The sequence below is a fragment of the Nuphar pumila genome, unplaced genomic scaffold (assembly GCF_984573655.1).
Source record: "Nuphar pumila unplaced genomic scaffold, dmNupPumi1.hap1.1 HAP1_SCAFFOLD_962, whole genome shotgun sequence".
Taxonomy (NCBI): Eukaryota; Viridiplantae; Streptophyta; class Magnoliopsida; order Nymphaeales; family Nymphaeaceae; genus Nuphar; species Nuphar pumila.
The window spans coordinates 1-21,574 of record NW_028323549.1 but is presented as its reverse complement, the minus strand read 5'-3'; the positions used below and the strand labels follow the sequence as shown (position 1 = coordinate 21,574).

The 21,574-nt window shown below is 52.4% G+C and overlaps 1 protein-coding gene across 1 annotated transcript; it reads left to right on the top strand.

Annotated features, from left to right (window-relative positions):
- Window positions 1-1,011: 1,011 nt before the first annotated feature.
- LOC149809623 (dynein-1-alpha heavy chain, flagellar inner arm I1 complex-like) lies at window positions 1,012-21,512 on the top strand (the record flags this gene model as incomplete). The annotated part of the gene is given in 26 exon segments (XM_089994737.1): window positions 1,012-1,228; window positions 1,313-2,286; window positions 2,681-3,295; window positions 3,603-4,085; window positions 4,614-4,882; window positions 5,314-5,668; window positions 6,044-6,346; window positions 6,744-6,976; window positions 7,470-8,076; window positions 8,417-8,626; window positions 9,045-9,332; window positions 9,646-10,311; window positions 10,823-11,188; window positions 11,702-11,895; window positions 12,491-12,728; window positions 13,154-13,262; window positions 13,265-13,408; window positions 13,722-13,985; window positions 14,462-14,981; window positions 15,362-15,821; window positions 16,323-16,556; window positions 16,952-17,169; window positions 17,479-17,716; window positions 18,113-18,417; window positions 18,849-20,487; window positions 21,123-21,512. Coding segments are annotated over 26 exon segments (10,539 nt in total), but the record flags the coding sequence as incomplete, so codon positions are not given.
- Window positions 21,513-21,574: the final 62 nt, after the last annotated feature.

Here is a 21,574-nt window from a genome sequence, read left to right as displayed (position 1 = left end):
TCGCTGCTGAAAACAGGTGGACTTGGCGTCAATGACGGTGCAGTCGTCCGCTATTGACTGTGCCACGAACGAGAAGAGCAGGGTAGCGTATGATAACGATCTAGTCATCGTATGTGAAGGATCTAATGGGGCGTCAACATAGAGCAAGCCAACCGTGGCAAAAAACTAGTAGACAGCTGTGCAAGCCACAGGTACAGGCGATGAACGTACGGTTTGGCCCTGCTGAAACCTACATAAGAAAGGAACGTGCATGAGTTTCACGGGGAGCGGTCGTGGCGAAACCATGCTTGCTGGACATGAGCAAGCGCAGGACTATCCCGTGATAGCTTGGCACATCCAGTTTCGTACAGTTTCGTCGACGCGTTGACGAGTTGGCCTGAGCCTGCATGCTTCTGACTTTGAAGGAAGAGAAAAAATCCTTCAAATGCGACCTCTGTCTAGCAGGCTTGTTGGCCGTGCTTAACAAGGTCATGAGGCAAGGTGCCAACACCGTTTGGAACGTCGCTCTTTCCAGCACTTGGGATAGGGTGATTACGATGTCACATGATTCAGAGCGCATCGGCACTCACAAGACATTACCTGTTTCCTCTACGTAGTTAACTGCAAGCATAGTTGAGGCTGTATCAACTGAAAAGTGTGAACTTCTTGCGGAACGCGCAAAAAGACGTGCTTGCATTCTCAGGGGATGTTCCAAAGCTTCTGACCCATGTGAGTCTGAAAACATGTCTTCTGAGCCCCGCATGGTATGGCTGAAGGACAAGGTTTGCAAATTCTTGGGTATCGATGAGGAAATTTTCGCGGACCTGATCAGCGATGAGGGCCCACGTGCCCTGTTCGCCTCGTTCCTGGACGGAGGTGAGGCTATATTCAACGCAGTGACTCAATGAAAACACGTTTGGGGTCTATTTCATCATGACCGTGCCACAAAATCACACCTGTGCGGTGCACAGCGGCGCTGCATGTCAGGTCACATGGCATAAATTTCCACCCTGACAAATCCCACGCCAGAGCATGACTGCCGCCGTGCACTATCTACTGTATCAGTATGGAAGCATGAAGATATGGGACTTACTCATCGTGATCACGATTCCAGCAAGGGTGGCAAAGGATGAGACCTGGCAGTGCCTGAACACCCGGCACTCGGGCAAGGAAGCCACACACATCTCAACACGTCAACATGTTCCACTTGCTGCTCTCAGTGGATTGCTGAGGCGCTGCTCAGATATAGGTGGGCAGACACGACAGTAATACTCTACACACCGCACGCAGGGTTCTGACTGTGTGTGCAATGAACAGACAAGAGCGACTGCAGGTGCCTCAGAGCTTACATCCCTCCTTGTCACGCACCAGGCTCCCAAGCAACGACCTCAGCTGCAACCAGCCGCTCCCGGTCCAGACGCTCAGCCGACTTCAAGGAGCGTAGTCCATGTCAAACCATCAGTGACCACACCCTTTGAGGAGGACGACGAGGAAGTAGATGCAGAGAAGACGACAGAACAGTCACCCGATGCAGCTGCTGAGTCAGACCCAGAAAAGCTCTCCGCAGACGCTGAACTTGAGGTTACTACAACGGCAGAATCAGAGGCCGTTCCCGAGCAAGATGAGCCTGCGCAAGCCGGGGAATTGCCCGACAGCACTGCGGACGATCCTGACACTGCAGTGCCAGTAGTCGAAGCAGCAGCTAATGTTCAAAAAGCTGTTTTCATGGAGGACGTTGTCGTGGAGATGGCGCCTGTCGAGAAGCCCCGGCTGGTGGTCACGTCCGAGAAGCTCTCCGACGGAGAAGCCGGCGGGTGTGTTTATTTTGTCAAGAAGAACAACGGCAAGCTCTCGACCGAGGAACTCGATGATGACGTTGAGCTGGGGGTCCTCGTCGACAGCGATCCTCTGGTTGCCATGGAGCTGCTGCTTTCTCAAGTCTTCATTCCCGTGATCATGGAGCAGTCTGGGCTTGGCCATCAATTTGACGATGTTCTAGGCGGCGCAGCAGCCAATGGGCTCGATGCAAGCTTGCTGTCGTGCCTCAATAAGTTCCTGGGTCAGGTGAAGCAGACGCGGCAGCACTTGACGGGTAATGTGCAGCTGATCATTCCCAAAGTGGCTGCGCTGGATGGAAAGGATGATGAAATGCTCATGCTGCTCGAGGGAGCCATGAACGACTGGACGATCATTCTCCAGGAGGTGATGCAGCAGGAGGCGGAGAAGACGGCAGGTGGCACAGGGCCTCTCGACGAAATCTTCTTCTGGCGCGAGCGCAACACCATGCTGGGAGGCCTGCACGAGCAGGTGCGCTACTGCGCCCCAACGCTACTGCACCCCAAACTGAAAGCGAGACCATGCTGGCAACGTGATGTACAAAGATAGCTTCATGTTGTATTGCTTCGCGCATGGGCACACAGGTCTCACATGCCTTCTAAGAATAACAATCGCGGCGTATTACAGCATTTTTTGTCTAAGGCGCTCAGCTTGTGGTTGTATGCATGGGGGGGGGGGCTGCTCACACACATTCAAGTCTATAAAAGGACAAAGAACTAAGAAAGGTGCGTACGCACACATGCCTATTTTGGAGGGTGTGAAGACTTGCCTGGTCTCGCTTGACACACATCATGCTTGCTCTCCTGTCTAAGAAATGCAGAACCTAGTGTGGACACCACTGACTGCATGTGTGCAACTCTTGCAGGTGATGTTGCCTCAAGTCCAGGAAATCATCGAGCACATCGAGATGTACTCCTCGGACCGTAACCTGATGCAATCGTTCAAAGCCCAAGTCACAGAACTCGCAAAGCTCAGTGTGGAGGCGCGTGACAATGTCAAGTTCCTCACCACTCTCGAGCGGCACTTCCGCAGTCTGACACATGGCCCGCTCACAGGCATTTCAGACACTATGCTGCCCATGATGAATGCACTGCGCATGGTGTGGATCATTTCACGGCACTACAGTGACGACGTGAAGATGGGCAACCTCTTTCGGCGAATCGCGCATGTGCTTGGGGACCGAGTTGAGCAGAGCATCAGCGTGCACAAGATTTTTGACATGCCAGCGGCCGACGCGCTTCGGCTGATCGACATCGCGTCCACTGTGCTGTGGGAGTGGCGGGAAACATATATGAAAGTCCGCGAACGCATCGAAATGTCCAACCAGCACGCTCGTTGGGAGTTTCCAAAGACGGTGCTGTTTGAACGCACAGGTCACATGGGTGAAATCCTACGCAGCTTGAAGTTCATGGTCGAGACGGTTGACGACTTCTTCAAGTTCCTGGGGCCTGAGCTGAAAGCAGTCACTGGTGACACTCAGGTATGGCTGCAGCGCAAATGTCTGTGGGATCACAGCATTGTGTTCATGTGTGCCCGTGAGGTCAACCTGAGCCACCGCAAGCAGGTCAGGCAAAGATTGAGCGTCTTGCGTGGCGCCTGCATTGCGCTGTCATCAGCAAAATTCAGCCACAGCAGCAAGGATATCACCGATAACTTGCTTGGATGCCTTCTGGAACTGGGGGTGGAGGTGTCCGAATTGTCACTTTCGTTGTTAAACTTGATTTAGAGCAATGCAATACTTGTGCTTAGACCAGGGGGGCTGGTAACTGTGTCTTGCAAACATGCAGGGTATCGATGCCGTGATTTCGGATGTGCACAAAAAGGTGCAGAAGGTGAAGGATGCAACCTTCAACATCTTTGACGGTGAGCGGTCGCTCGACTGGCAAAACGTGGTCACCGAATTCAAGACCAACAACGAAACCGTCAAAAACGCGACTCGGAACCTCATTGACACAAGCTTCCGAAAGCTTCGGTCCGCGGAAGGAGCGTTTGAACTGCTTCAGAACTTCAAAAGCATCGAGAGCAAGGGCGCCATCAAGGAGCAGATGACCAACAAGCTCAACGACATCCTGGACCAGTTCTCTCGGGAGATAGACCTAGTCAGCGAGATCTTTGAGTCGCAGCGGGACAAGCCGCCGCTGACAAAGAACCAGCCAGCCGTGGCGGGCGCCATCAAGTGGAGCCGCTCTATCTTTGCCCGCGTGAAGCAAACCATGTCGAAGCTCATGACAGTTGAGGAGGAAATGATGGCTCTGGAGCTCGGCCACGAGGTGCTTGCCTTCCAACTTGACGACACTTCGCATACGCGTGCTGACGGAGATCCTGCAGGTCTTTGCGTTGTTGTAGCCAGGACCTGACACAAATGCAGTACAAAGTTTGCAGATGCTGTCGTTTGCATCACACTTCTTCGAGTTTTTGGGGCCTGAGCCGAAAGTGGTCACCGGTGGCACTCAAGTATGGCTGCAGCAAGAAGTCGAATACATGAGGGCCATGGCTCGACACTCTCCTGGAGTCTTGGCTTGAGTGAGCGGCAACACGCTTAGGGCAGGCATGCCTGCCCAACCGCTGACGTTCCATAATGTCCGTTTGCGAGTGCGAGACTGGTATTGCTTTGCAGTCTGTGCTGCACTGCTCTGTCAGTTTATGCTATGACGATGGGACCACTCAACATGAACAAATTGGTGTGGTGTGGGTAGGAATGGTAGTCATGAGCCACCTGCGTGCCACGAGGAGGAGAATCTGTTGACTGTGGTTGCGACTTCCCAAGTGAGCGAGCTGAGGCGTTGGGCCGTAAGCAGGTGAATCAGAAGTACATGTCCTTGGCGCGGCACGTCATGAGCTACGAGAAAATTCTCTTCCGCCAGTGGATGTCCAACGTCGACACGCAGGCCATGGGCTACCTCAAGCTCAACATTCTAGTCCGGAATGCAGAGACCGGCCTCATTGGGGTCAACTTTGGCAGCGGCCTGGTTAAGCTGATGCGGGAGACTCGGTACCTGGACCGCATGGGCTTCGAAATCCCCGAAATCGCCTTGAACGTCACTCTTCAGGAGGAGTCGTACCACAGGTGCGCTGTCCGGTCAACCAGCCTGACGTTATTCCTCAAGGCTACCCTGCGTCACCTTTTGTCTCGACAGCCTGCCATAATGTGAGCCAAAGCGTATACAATACCATGTCCATGTGGATGCGGCAGTGTTGTCAAAGGATACATCGTTCGACTGCTCAGCCAACAGGAGGCCCGTGCTCACTTGCACACCAGAAGTTCTGTCTGATGTGCTCCTCTCTGGACACTACCACCAAGAGCGCCGTTTATCTGACGTGTCAATCCTAAAGATCAGATCCTGCTGAGAAGTGGCATATCCCAGACAAAACTGTCTTTTTGTGGCTGAAGTTGATGAGAACATCATCATCTTCTGTCACGGCAGAAAAGTTGTGCCACTTGCGGATGTTTCGCCTCCAAATGAAAGATGTTTGCAAGCGGCTGCTTGGCTGGTGCAGGCGGGTGGAGGGGTTGGAGCGAATGCTGCATCAGTATTATGAAGTCATCAACTCTGTGAGCTCCACGGAGCAGAAGTTACTCTCCGCCAAGCTTGCCGAGCTGGAATCGTGCTTGGACCCTGGCTTCCATGTACTTAACTGGAACAGCCTGGGCATCACCGAGTTCACGCAAGCCTGCCGGAAGAGCATCAACGAGTTCCAGTCACGAGTGAGTCAGATCATCAAGAACAAGAAGGAGATTGAAGGCCTCGTCATGGCTATCTACAGCACGCCACTTGTGAAGGAAGCGCCAGATGACACCGATGTGCCGGAGCTGCAGGAGTTCTACGAGCGCATGGAGAAGCACCGGATCGAGGTACGAGACCCTTCGTGCTTGTAAGATAAGGAACCTGCAACCTGGTGCGATGAGCGTGCAGCGAGTCCAGAGAACACCAGGAGGCCAATTCAACGGACATCCCTAAACCTGTCGATACGGATCAGAAAACCATTGCAGAGTGAATGGAAACTCCAAGAAATGTATCGTCATACATTCCTCATGCACTGACCATGAGGAGGCTTTGAGCGAAGTTACGGGAGTGCTCACAGGCTTTAAAAGCTTAGCTCCTCCGTTCTGCTACTTCGATGACAATGCAGCTCTGGAAAGACCAGGCATGGATTGCATTGCTCACAGGCTCTCAAAATGATGCAATCAAACGTGGCAATTCCATGACAAAATGAGTCCGTGGTGCAGGCAGTGGAACTGCTTGTAAAGAAGTACCGCACGATCCCGCAGCTTCTGGGGAAGATTGAGGAGGTCGTGGCTGGCACAAACTCAGGAAAGTCGCCAACCATGGCGTCCTACTACATGCACTGGGAGGCAGCCATCTTCAATGCGCTGACGCACATGGTGCTGAAGGCCATGGAGCAACTCGTGGTCAGGATCCAGCAGCCATCCGCCAAGGAGATCGCCGAGGGCGCCCAGCCCAAGCTGCCCCTCTTCAAGGTCCACCTGAGCCTTAGCAACCCCGAGGTCTTTGTCATGCCGTCGATTCAGGTAAGATCATGAGTTGTACCTCTGAGAGAGTCTTTGCTGCAGCTTGTATGTTTCACTGCTAGGCTTCATCGACTTGTTACCTTGGAGATTCTTTCTCGTAGCAGCTTAGCACTGGTGAGTACTTGTGGATCATCAAGCCCAGGCTTCTTAGGCTGTCTTTTGTGTGCATGATACTGCCGACCAGAGATACATCCTGCTGTGTGCGGCACTTATAGCGATAATGGTGTTCGCCCGTCATATTTGCAGAGATCCTTTTTGAGCGGGGCGAAAAAGCAGGGAAGCAATGGCAGCGCCAGAGTATGACCGGTGACATCAAATCAGATTCGGTTGGAGAACATTACCAATCAGACCCGCAGAATGCAAGAAGGACTCACAGAACATACATTTCGGTATTCAGGACATGTCCAAGATGCTGAGCAAGTTATGGCGCAACCTGGTTGAGAGCACAAAGATGTTTGTGCGTTGGATGGACGGCACCTGCATCGAAACACCCGAACAGCGCACCGGTAACGAGGACGACGAGCCGTTTGTGTTCAACTTCTACTGGGACGTCCAGGTCAACCCTCTGATCATCAAGACCATTCTCAACCTGGAAAATCCCATTCGCAAGGCCATCACCTCAGTCAAAAAGTGCGTCCCAGTCTTGGGTGCAGACCGATCCAACACCTGATCGTCAAACATGCGCACACCAGGAAGTACAGCAAGACCTGTGCATTTGTCACACAAAATTTCCAACTTTTCCTGGATGTTTGCGTTCACAGGGGAGGCGAATGTCTTGTGTGACACGCGTCAACATCGAGGCTAGCCGAGATTGCCTCCAGACAATGTCTGCAAGTTCCTTGCTGTGCACTGCGGGAACATCTGTCTGCTGTGCACTTGTGAACAACCCTCGAGAGTGCCTTGCTGCGCATGTTTGAGAGGGCACTTTCACCATGGTGCGTACCGTGCTGCTGCTTTGCACAACTCAGGTATGCGTAAAGGGCATATGATGCCCTGCAGCCATATGGCAGCTAAGGAAGCGTTTGTCCTCATAAGGCAGACACGCAGAGTGAAACTGGACAATACAGTGGTGGAACTCGCTCGATTCATAGATCGGCACTGATCTACGCTGAATTCGGTTCAGGTACATGGCCATGTGGAAGAAGAACCAGCATCTGTGGAAGTACGACATTCCTAGGATCATCGAGACACTGAAAGACAAGGCGCCTTCGCATGCAAAGTTTGAGGACAAGCTCTCCCAATACCACCGCGCCGCGGTGCGGATCCTCAACGAAGCCCGGGACGTGGACATGGACTTCGTGCGCATTGACACACGCCCTCTCGCACGCGACGTCTACAAAGAAGCCGTCGAGCTGACTCACGCCGTCGTCACCGCGATGCGAGAGCTGGACCTTGCATCACTGCACGAGGAGAAGGAGAAGATCGAACACTTGCGCAGCATCATCAACAAAGATCCTGAAACGCTGGAAGTCCTCAAGGAGGTTCTAGGAGCCATCAACTCCGTCCGGATGCAGACGCCTGAGATGGAGCTCAAGTACATCGATCTTCATGAGCGATTCCGCACCCGGATCCATGTCGCCAAGCCCGATGTGGTCTCGGAGCTGACGGCTGAGTGGCAGGAAGCCGGAAGGCTGCAGGACATGTGGGATGCTCTTGCTGAGGAGGCTGCCATCATGGATAACTCGCTCGAGGAAGTCAAGGTTGAATTTTGCGACATCACTCGCAAACAGGTGCGCAAACTTGTGGCAACACAGTGCACCGCGTCGCTCTCCGTTGCAGCCCCCTTGTTTGCTGTCGAGCACATGCTTTAGACTATCTTAAGACGAAGGTTCGTGACGCCTCAGTGTACTGATCCTGACACCATGAGAAAGGACTTGTGAACAGCTAACTAGCTGCGCGCAGGCCTGTTGGTCTGCAAGGAAGCTTTCAAGATGGTTCAATTCACTTGAAGCTCGACACCCATGGCCTGGGCTTTGGACAGAGCTGTTGCGTGTGACTTGTGTATATCCTGTGCTGTATTTTCCTTCAGCTTGCACCTCTGCATGTAAAAAGGCCGTGCCTTGGCTGCAGGTCGATGCCTTCCGTCTGGTGGTTGAACAGTTCCACAACAAGTTCCAGCAGAATGGCCCGGGCCGCGGCAACGTGGAGCTGCTGGCTGGCTTGAAGCTGATGCGCGAGGTGGAGGCTGAGCTCCAGCAGCTCATTCTGCAGCGCGAAGAACTGGTGCTCGCTCAGAAGCTCTTCAACATCGACATCACCCCCTATGCCGAGCTCTCCAACGTGCGTTTCTGTTTGCCAGCTCATGCTGAACTTGAGGGTTCCTCCAGTAAATTGACGATCGTTCGAGTGGCACTGCCGCTTCTCCCTTCATGGTGTGCTGAGCTGGTACAGTGCGCCCTATGGGACCCGGAGCATTCGAGCATACATGACTTTGATGCCTGCACACATGAGTAAAGGCTTCATGTGAGCAACGAGCATGGGCTTAATTGCAAACCCCATTGCAGTGCCGTTTGCTGGCTTGCCGAACTCCTGAAACTGAGATCATGACAGAACACCACTGGGACTTGAATCAAATGGTACTTGGAATTGCCTTGGACCATATGGATGCGATCATGATGTAGAAAATGTACACCATCATTACTTGATGTCATCGGCATACGCAACAGTGTGGCCGTGGAAAATGCTCTGGTGAATGCAGGACGAGGCGACGATGAAGAAGCTCCAGCCTATCTATGCCATCTACGAAGAGCACATCAAGGCTGTGGAGTCGTTCTCCGTCGTGCTTTGGGCAGACCTGGATGTGAACAAGATCATGGAGACCACCGAAGAGGTGGCAGTCAAGTTCAAGAAGATGAAGCACCTTTCCGACATGCCTGTCTACGAGCTCGTGAACAAGGAGATCCAAGGTTTCATGTCTTCGCTCCCCCTCATGAAGGAGCTCAAGAGCGACGCCCTTCGTAAACGCCATTGGACCGGCCTCATGCAGGTGCTTGCTTCCTTCATGGCCCTTCCGTTTGCAGCATCATTTGCAGACGGCAACACACAACCAACAACCTGACTAGTTTGAATGTTGTTGTCTATACCTTTTTGTGTGAATGGTTCACGAAAGGAGTCATCATGCAATTGTCTAAAGGCACCTTTTCAGTCGGAGCGCGATACTTGCCTGGCCGCCACAAGCAACGTGACAGTCGAAGCTGCAGAGCAGTGATATCATGATCACTGAATATGAAACGTGCCTACGAAGATCATCGCGTTGCACTCCTTGTGCTGTACATATACTGACTAAGGGTGGTATGCAGGCTACCGGCAAGGAGTTTGATATTGACCCCAAGACGTTCACGCTTGGAAACATGTTTGCAATGCAGCTGCACAACTTCTCGGACGAGATTATGAAGATCACAACTGCAGCCGAGAAAGAGCTGACGATTGAGTCCGAGCTGAAGAAGCTCGTTGAGGTGTGGAAAGAGCAAAAGTTCTCCCTCGTCAAGTACAGCAAGGGCACCGAGGACCGAGGGTGGGTCCTTCGGGCAGTCGACACCATCACTCAGCTCCTGGAGGACATGGGTCTCAACCTGCAGTCCATGCTGGCCTCGCCGTTCGTCAAACCGTTCATGGAAGATGTGCGAAAATGGGACCAAAGGCTCTCGCTAATCGGTGAAACGATCGAGGTTTGGATGGCGGTGCAACGCAAGTGGATGTACCTCGAGTCGATCTTCGTTGGCAGTGATGACATTCGGCATCAGCTGCCGCAGGAGGCCAAGCGGTTTGATGGGATCGATCGCACGTGGATGAAGATCATGACAGACACGGCGAAGAATACGAACGTGCTGGAGGCTTGCTCGGCCGAGGGCCGGCTAACAACGCTCCGCGAGCTGATCGAGCAGCTAGAGACATGCCAAAAGAGCCTCTCTGAATACCTCGACACCAAGCGATGCTCGTTCCCCCGATTTTATTTCATCTCTGATGTGCGCATCCTCCTCGTTGCCACAACGGCCTCCCAATCTCATGGGCTCAGACTGGCCTTTTGGTATCACTGCACGCTCTAGACCGCTGGCTACACACCCATGGTCGCAGCCGTGCAAGCCAGCCAGGTGTTGCCAGCGTGTGAAGATCCACCAATGTCAAACATGCTATACCACAAGGCAAGTTGGTAGATATTTCTTAATGGTTTTACTGGAGCGTCTTTCTGATGAAGGTCAATAGATTGCAATGGATTCTCACAATGAGATGCCAGCGTGTGCCGGTGATCTCAGCAAGCATGAGGGGCAGCGCAGACGCATGCAGTAAATTTAAGGTTTCAAAGCAACATTGCAACGAAGACACGCACATTATTAACCATGCAACAATGCACTCCTTACCACCCCCTGAGGACAAAGCATGCCTCGCAACATTCGTGTACCAATAATTTTGCAGGAATCAATTTCACATCAATCAATTGACAACTGCGCGTGTTTCGATGCCTCGATGCCGATGCAGGACGAGCTGCTTTCCATCCTAGGCACAAGTGACCCGACGAGCGTTCAGGAGCACATGCTCAAGCTCTTTGACAATTGCGCGGCGCTAAAGTTTGGCCGAGGCAACAAGTCCGTTGTGGGAATGACATCAAGTGAGGGCGAGACCTTTGACTTCCGCACTTTTGTCCCCATTGAGGGCCCGGTGGAGGCTTGGATGACCTGTGTTCAGAACGAGATGAAAGACACTCTGTACCAGATCACCAAGGAGGGTGTGTTTTACTACGCCAAGAAGCCGCGCGACAAGTGGATTGCCGAGAATCTTGGCATGGTCACGCTTGGAGGGTCCCAGATCTGGTGGACATGGGAGACCGAGGACGTCTTCCTCCAGGTGAGCACCCCCCAAGCAGTGTAGCACAGCCTGCAAACTGTCAAGAGCTAATTTCTGGTATGACGACACTCAGGTTTGGCTAAGATAAGTGAGGCTGCTCCAGGCATGCTTGCCTCAGGTGGTAGTAATGTAAGCACTGATTCCCAAGTAGTACTTGAAGTTGCCAATGTCCATGTGGATGCGGTAGTGTTGTGAAAAGGTACACGTGTGTATACAACTGCAATGTGGCCACTCCAGCCAGTACGCATGGTCAAGATTTTAGTTGTACTTAACAACCCCGGTTAACTTACGGTGCAACAGCCCCGGAGAAGCCAGCACATGTCGAGATTGTCAACCTGCAAGAGATGGTGTCACAGGTGAACTAGCGTCATTCGCTGCCCTTTACATCCTGTCTTGACGTACCCACTATGCTGTACCATGCACATCTCAGGATCTTCTTGGGCGGTACAAACGAGGCTTGGTCAACAGTCATGTTTGTATCGTCTGGTCAAAGGAAACTGAGGTGCCGTGCAGGTGCAAGGTGGCAGCAAACATGGGATGAAGAACTTCTTGGCAAAGGCAAACAGCCAGCTGACGCAGCTGACCGGCATGGTGCGGAGCGACCTCACCAATGAAGTCCGCAAGAAAGTCAACCAGCTCATCATCATCGAGGTGCATGCCAAGGACATCATCGACGCATTTGTTCGGGACTCAATCATGGACGCCAGGTGCGTGCCTGACTTGAAATCACCACTGAATCATAAACAGAGGCGTTTGTGTAAGTCAGCAACTCAGCAATGGAGTGCATGCACTCTGATAGCACAGATTGTACATTCCCGAGTAGTTCTTGGAGTTGCCAAGGTCCATGTGGATGTGGTAATTTTGTCAATAGACACATCAGATACAATGCAACAAGAGACGTTGCTCTGCTCCATTCACCCGGCTTTACAACAACAGCCGTACCTGCAAACACTGCCGGCAAAGTCGAGAAGGGCGCAACTGTCAGAATGACCTGAGCAATTTCCCATTGTTGGTCAGTCAGGCCATGCGAGGCCCAGGCCGGACATACAGGATTATGCCTTCCTCGCATACGTCCAGTAAGCGCAAGGACAACTGCCAGGCAACTGACCCAGCCCATGCAATTCCTGTGTTGGTCACTGATGATGATGTACCTTTTTACAACACTACCGCATCCACATGGACATTGGCAACCTCAAGAACTACGTGTTTATTGGTGCTACCGTTACCATGACCTGAGGCAAGCGGACCATTCTGACTTACCATAGCCTGACCTCTCTGCCTAACCAATTGCGCTTGCTGCAGGGAGTTTGCGTGGGAGTCTCAGCTCAGATTCTACTGGGATCGAGCATCCGACGACATCCTCATCAGGCAGTGCACTGGCTCGTTTAGGTACGGGTATGAGTACATGGGCATCAATGGCCGCCTCGTCATCACAGCGCTCACGGACCGCTGCTACATGACCCTCACAACTGCCCTCACATACCGCCTTGGAGGGGCCCCAGCAGGGCCAGCAGGCACAGGAAAGACCGAGACAACCAAGGTATGACAACTCACCTTCTGCAACTTTCTTGCAGTTGAGAAGGTGGCGTACCTGTTATGAGTGCCAAGTAGTACTTGGATCTTCCAATGTCGATGTGGACGCGGTGTTGTAACAATATACATCATTGTCATATGGAGCAGGTCTGATTCATTGGGGGTGTCGTCGCCACACTGTGGTACTTGAGATGCTGAGGCCTTGTTGTACACTGTGTTGAGGTGTTGTGATAGAAAGGATGCTGCTCCAAGTTGTTGGTGTCCTTTGTGACTCGACAGATGTGATAGATCGTCGACACATAGGCTTCTCTAACATGACAACGCCTGCCAGATTCAGGAGTGCATTTTCAACTCCATGGACAAGCAATGTCCACCAGTGAATTGTGGATCAGTGTTGAACGATGGTCGTCATCATTGACCCTGGTGCTGCAGGATTTGGCGAAGGGTTTGGCGCTGCTGTGCGTTGTCTTCAATTGCGGTGAAGGCCTCGACTACAAAGCCATGGGCTCCATCTTCTCTGGCCTGGTGCAGTGTGGAGCCTGGGGTGCTTTGATGAGTTCAATCGCATTGAAGCTGAGGTGCTCTCGGTTGTGAGTTCCCAGATCAAGCAGATTCAAGAAGCATTGAAGAACGACCTGACACGTTTCCTCTTTGAGGGTCGCGAGATCTCCATTGACAGCCGTACAGGTGTGTATCTTGCTAAACACTGCAGCCTCAGCATCGCATAGGTGCCCAACATATAAGAAACCAGCTACAATTCGACATCACACTCTTTCATGTAAACTCCAGCAACTACGTCACCAGACACGAGGTTTCCGGGAACGCAGCGAGAGTGGTGTTGTATTTTGAGCAGACGAAGAAGCACACTGATCAGCCGCTAGGCTGTCAATCCAACGCATTTTTAAGACCCTCAGAGGTTAATTTTATGCGTACATTCATGAGATCACACGTGCGGCCTCCAGAGTAAGCCAGTTCTCTGACAAGTTCTCATACGCTGCAGGTATCTTCATCACAATGAATCCTGGCTACGCGGGCCGCACAGAGCTTCCAGACAACCTCAAGGCGCTCTTCCGCCCGGTCACCATGATCGTGCCCGACTTGGAGCAGATCTGCGAAATCATGCTCTTCTCGGAAGGCTTTGACACAGCAAAGAACCTCGCCAAGAAGATGACAGTGCTCTACAAGCTGTCTCGTGAGCAGCTCTCCAAGCAGCACCACTATGACTTTGGACTGCGTGCTCTGAAGTCTGTCCTGGTCATGGCAGGTGTGATAAGCCCCCCCCCCCCTTTATTTGCCATGAGCCTCCAGAATGTTGAGGCTTTTTGTGGTCTGAGGTTCTCTGGACAACTGTAGACAAAGGTGGTCCAGGAATATTTATGGTGCCGTCACAGACTGTTGTTGTTGGGGGTGCTTTGATGATGGGCTCCTCTTCCGACTCTACAGCCTCTGTACGGGCATCTGGCGCAGCTCGAGAATCAGCCCTGCCATTCTTCTTACCGTTCCTTGCTAACACGGCTCATGTGTTACCAATAGGACACGTCGATTACCGTTCACCATGCTATACAGTTTGGCTATCATCTGTATGAGCGAGCTATGCTCGCTATCCGCCAAATGTCCCGTGATTAATGCGATCAGCTATGCAAGATATTGAGTAATTTCGTGGTTCAGCATGGTACCTACGCAGGGAAAACAAATGCTATGCCGAGTTTATGCCTGCCCACATCCAAGACATGCATGCAGGGTCGCTGAAAAGAGGCTCTCCAGAAATGTCCGAAGCCCTGGTGCTGATGCGAGCGCTAAGAGACATGAACCTGCCCAAGTTTGTCTTCGACGATGTGCCGCTCTTCCTGGGTCTCATTAACGACTTGTTCCCAGGGCTGAACTGCCCACGTGTCAGGTACCCTCAATTCAACGACCAAGTCGAAGCAGAGCTGGCAGAGGCTGGTTACAAGGTGCTTACAGACCAAGGCGAACAGGTTGATAAGGTCATTCAGCTATACGAGACCATCATGACAAGGCACACGACCATGGTGGTTGGGCAAACAGGTGGAGGCAAGTCTGTGATCATTCAAACACTTGCACGATCCCAGACCAAGATGGGCAAGAACACCAAGCTGTTCGTGATCAACCCCAAAGCGATCCGCATCTCTGAGCTGTATGGCGTATTGGACCCGGAGACTCGTGACTGGAAGGATGGACTTCTCAGTAACATCTTCCGAGAGGTCAATCGGCCAGTCCCAGCTGGCAAAGACGAAGCGAGGTGAGATCTCAGCGATGCTACTGATTCCTCCTAACAGCTTGCTTTGCGAATAGAAATCATTTGATCGAGACAATGTAAAGGTGGCTCTCAACACGGACTTCAGCAGTTGTACAGCAAATCCAGAACTTGAAATAGGAATGCCTGACCCGTAAGTCAGAATGCCAACCAGCAGGTGATATTCACATCAACTTACAGGGAAGCATGTGCTTGTCCTCCACGACAAAACACACTCCCTGCCATTCTATACCAAAACCTAGTGATATGCAGTTTGACTTGAGAAACACGTGTTTCAAACGCTGTGTGTCACCTGAAGTACTCAAACTCACTTGCAAGCATGGGAGAGAAGCTGACAGCAAGTAACCAGTGGAATGAGTTTGCAGGTACATTGTGTTTGATGGGGACGTGGACGCGGTGTGGGTGGAGAACATGAACTCGGTGATGGATGACAACAAGCTCCTCACGCTGCCAAACGGCGAGCGAATCCGGGTGGCAAACCACTGCAAGCTCCTCTTCGAAGTGTTTGACCTGCAGTACGCATCGCCGGCCACGATTTCCCGCTGCGGAATGGTGTACGTTGACTCACGAAACTTGGGCTACAAGCCGTTTGTGTGGACGTGGCTCAACTCCCGAAAAGACGAGGAAGAGCGAGAAGTGCTGAGGGGCCTATTCGAGAAGTATGTGGGTCGCTGCATTGACTGGATCCTAGAGGGCGTGGATGGCGATGAGCTGGTCAAGCGGCCTCGCCAGACAATCCCCATCACCAACCTACAAATGGTTCGGCAGCTGGCTAACCTCCTCGATGCAACCCTGGTGTCCTCCGGGTCCATCACAGATCCTCAGGTACGACCAGAACAAGCTCTCGGATGTCAGGATCCCATGTGCTGTATGTGTAGCCATGCTACTACACAGAAAAGCTAGGTACTACAGAACAAAGTAGTTGTAGTTGTTATTCTCTAGTAAGCTGTGAGTGCGGAGGCTGGGAAGCCGTGCACTGGGTGGCTGCCCTTGATGGTCAAGTTTTGGTGTAGAGCTTGACTTTCCAAGCAGAGTGGCTCGTCACCTGCCATTCGCACAGTCCTCTACCTGTTTGTCCCAACCAAACTGCAATAATCTCTAAAAGCGATGTCATTCACATCTGCATGCTTTGATAGGCCATGCTGCAGATTGATTGGTGGCGAGATGTGAGCAGTCTGAGACCTGCTCCGGCTGATGAGATGCATCTGCGATGGAAGCCAATGTCTCAGAAAGTGCCTCACTTGCAACACCAAGCAGATTCAATTTAGATCTCAAGGAAGGCCAGCATAATTTAGTACACTTTAATGGTTATACTAATGTGTGCAGATACTGGAGGCGTTGTTCATCTTCTGCGTGGTGTGGTCGTGCGGTGCAGCACTTGTGCAAAGGCCGCAGCTTGAGGATAGGGACCGCTTTGATTCCTTCCTGAAAAATACAGCTGGCCTGGGCAGCATCGATGGTGACCGCATCTCGCCGTCGCAGCTGCCTGTCAAGAGCGTGTATGACTACTGCTTTGACCGCAAAGAGAACTGCTGGCGATCGTGGAAGAGCTATGTCAAGGTGTGCCACCTCGCCTACCCCTCTCTAGCTCAGCTTTCTTGCTATCATCGTTCACACGACTCTCAATCATGATCCTCAGAAATGCTGAAGGTGCCCAGAGTTGTGAAACAATGTATTGTCGGCGGTAGAGGTAGCACTGATCTCCAACTATTTCTTGGAGTTGCCAATGTCCTCTTGGATGCGGTTGTGTTGTAAACAGATACAGCATCATCTGATCATCAGATCCCCATGCCGTGTGGTTGTGCAGATGATCTGGTTGTGACTATGAGGAATAGAGTCTGGATACTGCTCGTGTTATCCCTTGTCGATGCTTGTGATTCCACTGCAGTGAACGATATGCCTCCATGATTAGTAGCTTCGAAAAGGGAAAGAATCGTTGGAGCTGCCTATTGCAGGAGTACGAAGCACCAACGGATGGCAAGTTCAGCAAGATCGTGGTTCCAACTGCGGACCTCGTACGGTCCACTTGGCTGGTGCAGACCGTGCTCATGGCCGGCCATCCCTGCCTGTTTGTTGGAGAGTCGGGAACCGCAAAGACGGTCACTATCCAAAACTACCTCAATTCGCTGGACCCGGTCAACAATATCCTCCTCAACATGAACTTCTCCTCCAGGCAAGCGCTTACTTCATTCCACATTCCGAAAGCTCTTGCATTGTACCTCTGTATATCATGCACGTGGGATCACATTGTGCAACCCCAAGTGGCTCAACTTGCCTCGCTGTCTGCTTCGCAAGAAGATAGGGCTGTTGTAAGCTGTCGTAGGCACAAAAGATTCATGTATTGTGCGCAACAGTGCTGGCCTGCCTTTTGCCGGAAGTCACCACATTGCTGGGTGATCATGAGCGACCTGGGTGACATGAGCAAGAACTTGACCCACACATAAAAGGGTACAATCATCTTTACCCACACCTGACTGTGCAGAACCACGTCGTGGGATGTACAGCGTGCTATCGAGGACTCAACTGAGAAGCGAACAAAGGACACGTACGGTCCTCCCGTGGGCAAGAAGCTCATCATCTTCCTCGATGACCTGAACATGCCCAAGGTGGACATCTACGGCACGCAGCAGCCCATCGCCCTGCTCAAGCTCTTCATCGAGAAGCAGGGCGTGTATGATCGTGGCAAGGAGCTCAATTGGAAGAACATGAAGGACATCCAGGTATGAGAACGCACCATAACGCAGCAGGATAAACAGATATCTGCAAACCTTGCCAAAGTGGCTTGGCCAAAAAAGTGATCTGCTGAAGGCTGGGGTCTTGACATGAACAGAGGCGCAAACAGACAGTCGGCGACATCCCTCATCATCACCCCATTGCGGCTTCTCCCTCAGTAGGCTGCCATCTGCAGGTGTGCCAGCTGTGTTAGATACACGTGCGATTGAAGTCATCGCTCTCTTTTCAGTAAGTCAAACAACTGCATGTATCTGTTTGACTGGAAGGTACTGACATGCAGACAGCACCCGTTCTTCGAGGTTCTGGTTCCTTGTTCTCATCAGCGTTTGAAGAGCTACCTTCTGTGCGTGGGCACTTTTCACACTGTGTGCTGTTTAATGCAGTGTGCTGCTGGAATGGGTCCTCCGGGTGGTGCGAGGAACAACGTGGACCCCCGTTTCATTTCCCTGTTCAACGTCTTTGAGATCCAGTTCCCTTCCACCGAGAATCTGCGCACAATTTTTGAAACCATCCTATCTCGGCACGTGCTGGCTCTCCATGACGATATTCAAACTGCCTCCAGCATGCTCACAGACATCACCCTCGCACTCTACACGTTCATCATCGACAAGCTCCCGCCCACGCCCTCGCGCTTCCACTACATCTTCAACTTGCGCGATCTTTCGCGTGTTTATGAGGGTCTTCTCAGGTGGGGCCCAGCCTTTCACCTGACCCTGTCATTTGCTGGTCGCGATGCCTGAACATGCATGACTTTGGGGGCAAAAATGGGGGTTGAACCCTAGTCTGGCGAATCACTAATGTGCCCGTTCCCCCGTCTCTGATTCCAATGCCGCCTGCGTGTGCGCGTCTTCGTTGTTGCCACCTATGCCGAGGCAAGCAGGCTGTTAGCTGTCAAACGCTGTGTCAAGGCTTCCTCGAATCATGCAAGCGGCTTTTAGAAAGCTTTCAGAATGCAAGCAGCTTGTAGAATGGTCGCTGTATTGCTAATCAGTCAGTCTTGTTCCAGGATAGCAAGATAACAAAGTGACCTCTGCTGCATACCGTGGGCCCAACAGAGACATCTTGCCATCTTCCATGAGGATGCAGCAAGCGCCTTCACCGTTTGTGTGCAACCTGCAGATCAACGCCAGACAAGTTTGAGACTTCCGCATCGTTTGTGCGGCTGTGGCGAAACGAGATCATGCGCATCTTCCACGACCGCCTCATCAACCAGCAAGACAAGACGCTGCTGCTGGACCAGATCAAGTCCACCATCTCCTCAAAGTACAGCACCTCCATGGAAGCGGTCATGGCAGACCCAATCCTCTTCGGGCAGTTCCGGCACGCTGCAGAGCTTATTGAGGACCCAACCGCCGGCAAAGTACAGCTGTATGAGGACCTCAACGGCTACGATAATCTCAAAGCCATTATGGAGAAAATCCTGTCGATTTACAACGAGAAGAACAAGCCAATGAACCTCGTGTTTTTCGAGGACGCTATGGAGCACGTGACGAGGATCCTACGCACAATCACTCTGCCTCAGGGTAACAATCTGCTCGTTGGAGTTGGCGGTTCCGGCAAACAGTCGCTCTCGCGCCTGGCTGCCTACACCGCGGGATGCGGTGTTTTCGAGATCACATTGAGTCGAGGCTACGACGAAGTCTCGTTCCGAGACGACCTCAAGAAGCTTTACGATCTCTTGGGCCGTGAGAACAAGCAGATGATGTTCCTGTTCACGGACGCACACGTCACGGACGAGGGCTTCCTCGAGCTCATCAACAACATGCTCACGACTGGCATGGTGCCCGCGTTGTACGACGATGGCGAGAAGGATGGCTGTATCAACTCGGTGCGAGAGGAAGTCGCAAAGCTCGGATTGCCTGAGACGAAGGAAAGCTGCTGGGCGTACTTCATCAGCAAGTGTCGCGACAACTTGCACGTGGTACTGGCGATGAGTCCGGTAGGGGAGGTGCTGCGAACGCGCTGTCGCAACTTCCCTGGCATGGTCAACAACACCGTCATCGACTGGTTTGACCCTTGGCCAGAGCAAGCGCTCACATCGGTTGCGACAGTCTTCCTCGCGCAAGACGACATCGCCGCGGAGACCAAGCCAGAGATCGTCAAACACATGATGATGGTGCACCAGACCGCTCGCACCTTCTCAGCGAAGTTCATGGACGAGCTACGCCGCTACAACTACGTCACGCCGAAGAACTACCTCGACTTCATCTCCAACTACCGCTCGTCCCTCACCGACAACCGCACGCTCATTACCAACATGGCCACGCGTCTCGACGGGGGCTTGCAGAAGCTCATCCAAGCTGCCACAGAAGTCGAGGCAATGAAGAAGGAGCTGTCAGAGGCGAAAGTGGTAGTGGAGGCTGCAACAAAGGAGTGCAATGAGCTCATTGCCGTCATCACAAGCTCGAAGTCAGAGGTTGAGATCAAGAGCCAAGCGGCCGCTGCAAAGGAGGAGCAGCTGAAGATCGACTCCGCACAGATTGCGGTGGAGAAAGACGAAGCCGAGGCAGCTCTTGCAGAAGCTATCCCTGCTCTGGAGGAAGCTGCGGTGGCTCTGCAGGACCTCAAAAAGGACGACATCACAGAGATCCGATCCTTCGCAAAGCCGAATGTGTACGTGCAAAAGGTGTGCGAGTGTGTTGTGCACCTCAAGGGCGGGAAGGACCCCACGTGGGGCGGGGCAAAGACTATGATGCAGGATGGCGGCTTCTTGAAGAGCCTTGTGGAGTTTGACAAGGATGGCCTCACTGACCGCCAGGTGCTTGCCGCAACCTCTTTGTTGATGCCCGCGATGCAACCACGCCCGACGATGCACCAGCATGCCCAGAAACTGCAAAAGATCATGAGATGACGTACTTGGAGTTGCTAATGTCCCTGTGGATGCGGTAGTTTTGTAATAGGATACATCACGACATGGGGAACGCATGCAATGTTTTACATGTGTACGATTGTCAGTTTGGTCCGGGTCTTCACGTAAGGCCAAGTTTTTTGCCTCGCCTGTTGTCTGGCTGCCTGGTTAGTAGTGGTTTTCTGTAATTACACTACAGTTCACAACCTGTCCGATGACAGGGTTGTTGCTGCATTGGTCCAGCTTGTGGATTAGCTTTGCGCTTGCTGATTATGGTCCCTTATGCAAGCTGATCTGGACAGCTCCCACCATTTGGGCCCAATTTGCGGACCGCTGCAAGCCTCTCTGGTTCACACCACCTGCGCCTTGCAAAGTGTGCACAATTGTGGCCAAAATGGCAAAGATCTTTTTAAGGTGTCCTTCCAATTGCCACAGCTGTGACCACAACTGTGAGTTCATACTCGTTGAGATAGCCGCATGGAAGAAGATGACCATTGACATGGCGCATGTCCGTGGGATGCTGACGAGGAATCCTGGCCATTCAGGTCAACAAAGTAAAAGCGTACTTCAAGGACGCCAAGTTTTCCTTCGAGTCGCTTCTGTCCATTTCCAAGGCAGGCGCAGGGCTTTTCAAGTGGGTCAACGCCATGGTCAACTACCATGGGGTAGCACGCACAGTGGAGCCTAAACGAAAGAAGGTGGCGGAGGCTGAGAAGTCGCTGCGGGTGGCATCCAAGGACTTGGCCAAGACGCAAGAGGAATTGATCAGTCTAAATGCTCAGCTGTCCATGCTGAACACGCAGTTTGAGGAGAAGAGCGGAGAGCAGCAGGAGCTCAAGGCCAAGGCAGACCTCATGGAACGACGCCTGCAAGCTGCTTCTAAGCTCATTGACGGCCTGTCGTCAGAGCGCACGCGCTGGACGAGAGACATGCAGGTAGGTGCTTGCAGAGAGCTACATCGCATTTTGATGAGGCAAAAGTGTGGCAACAGTGCACC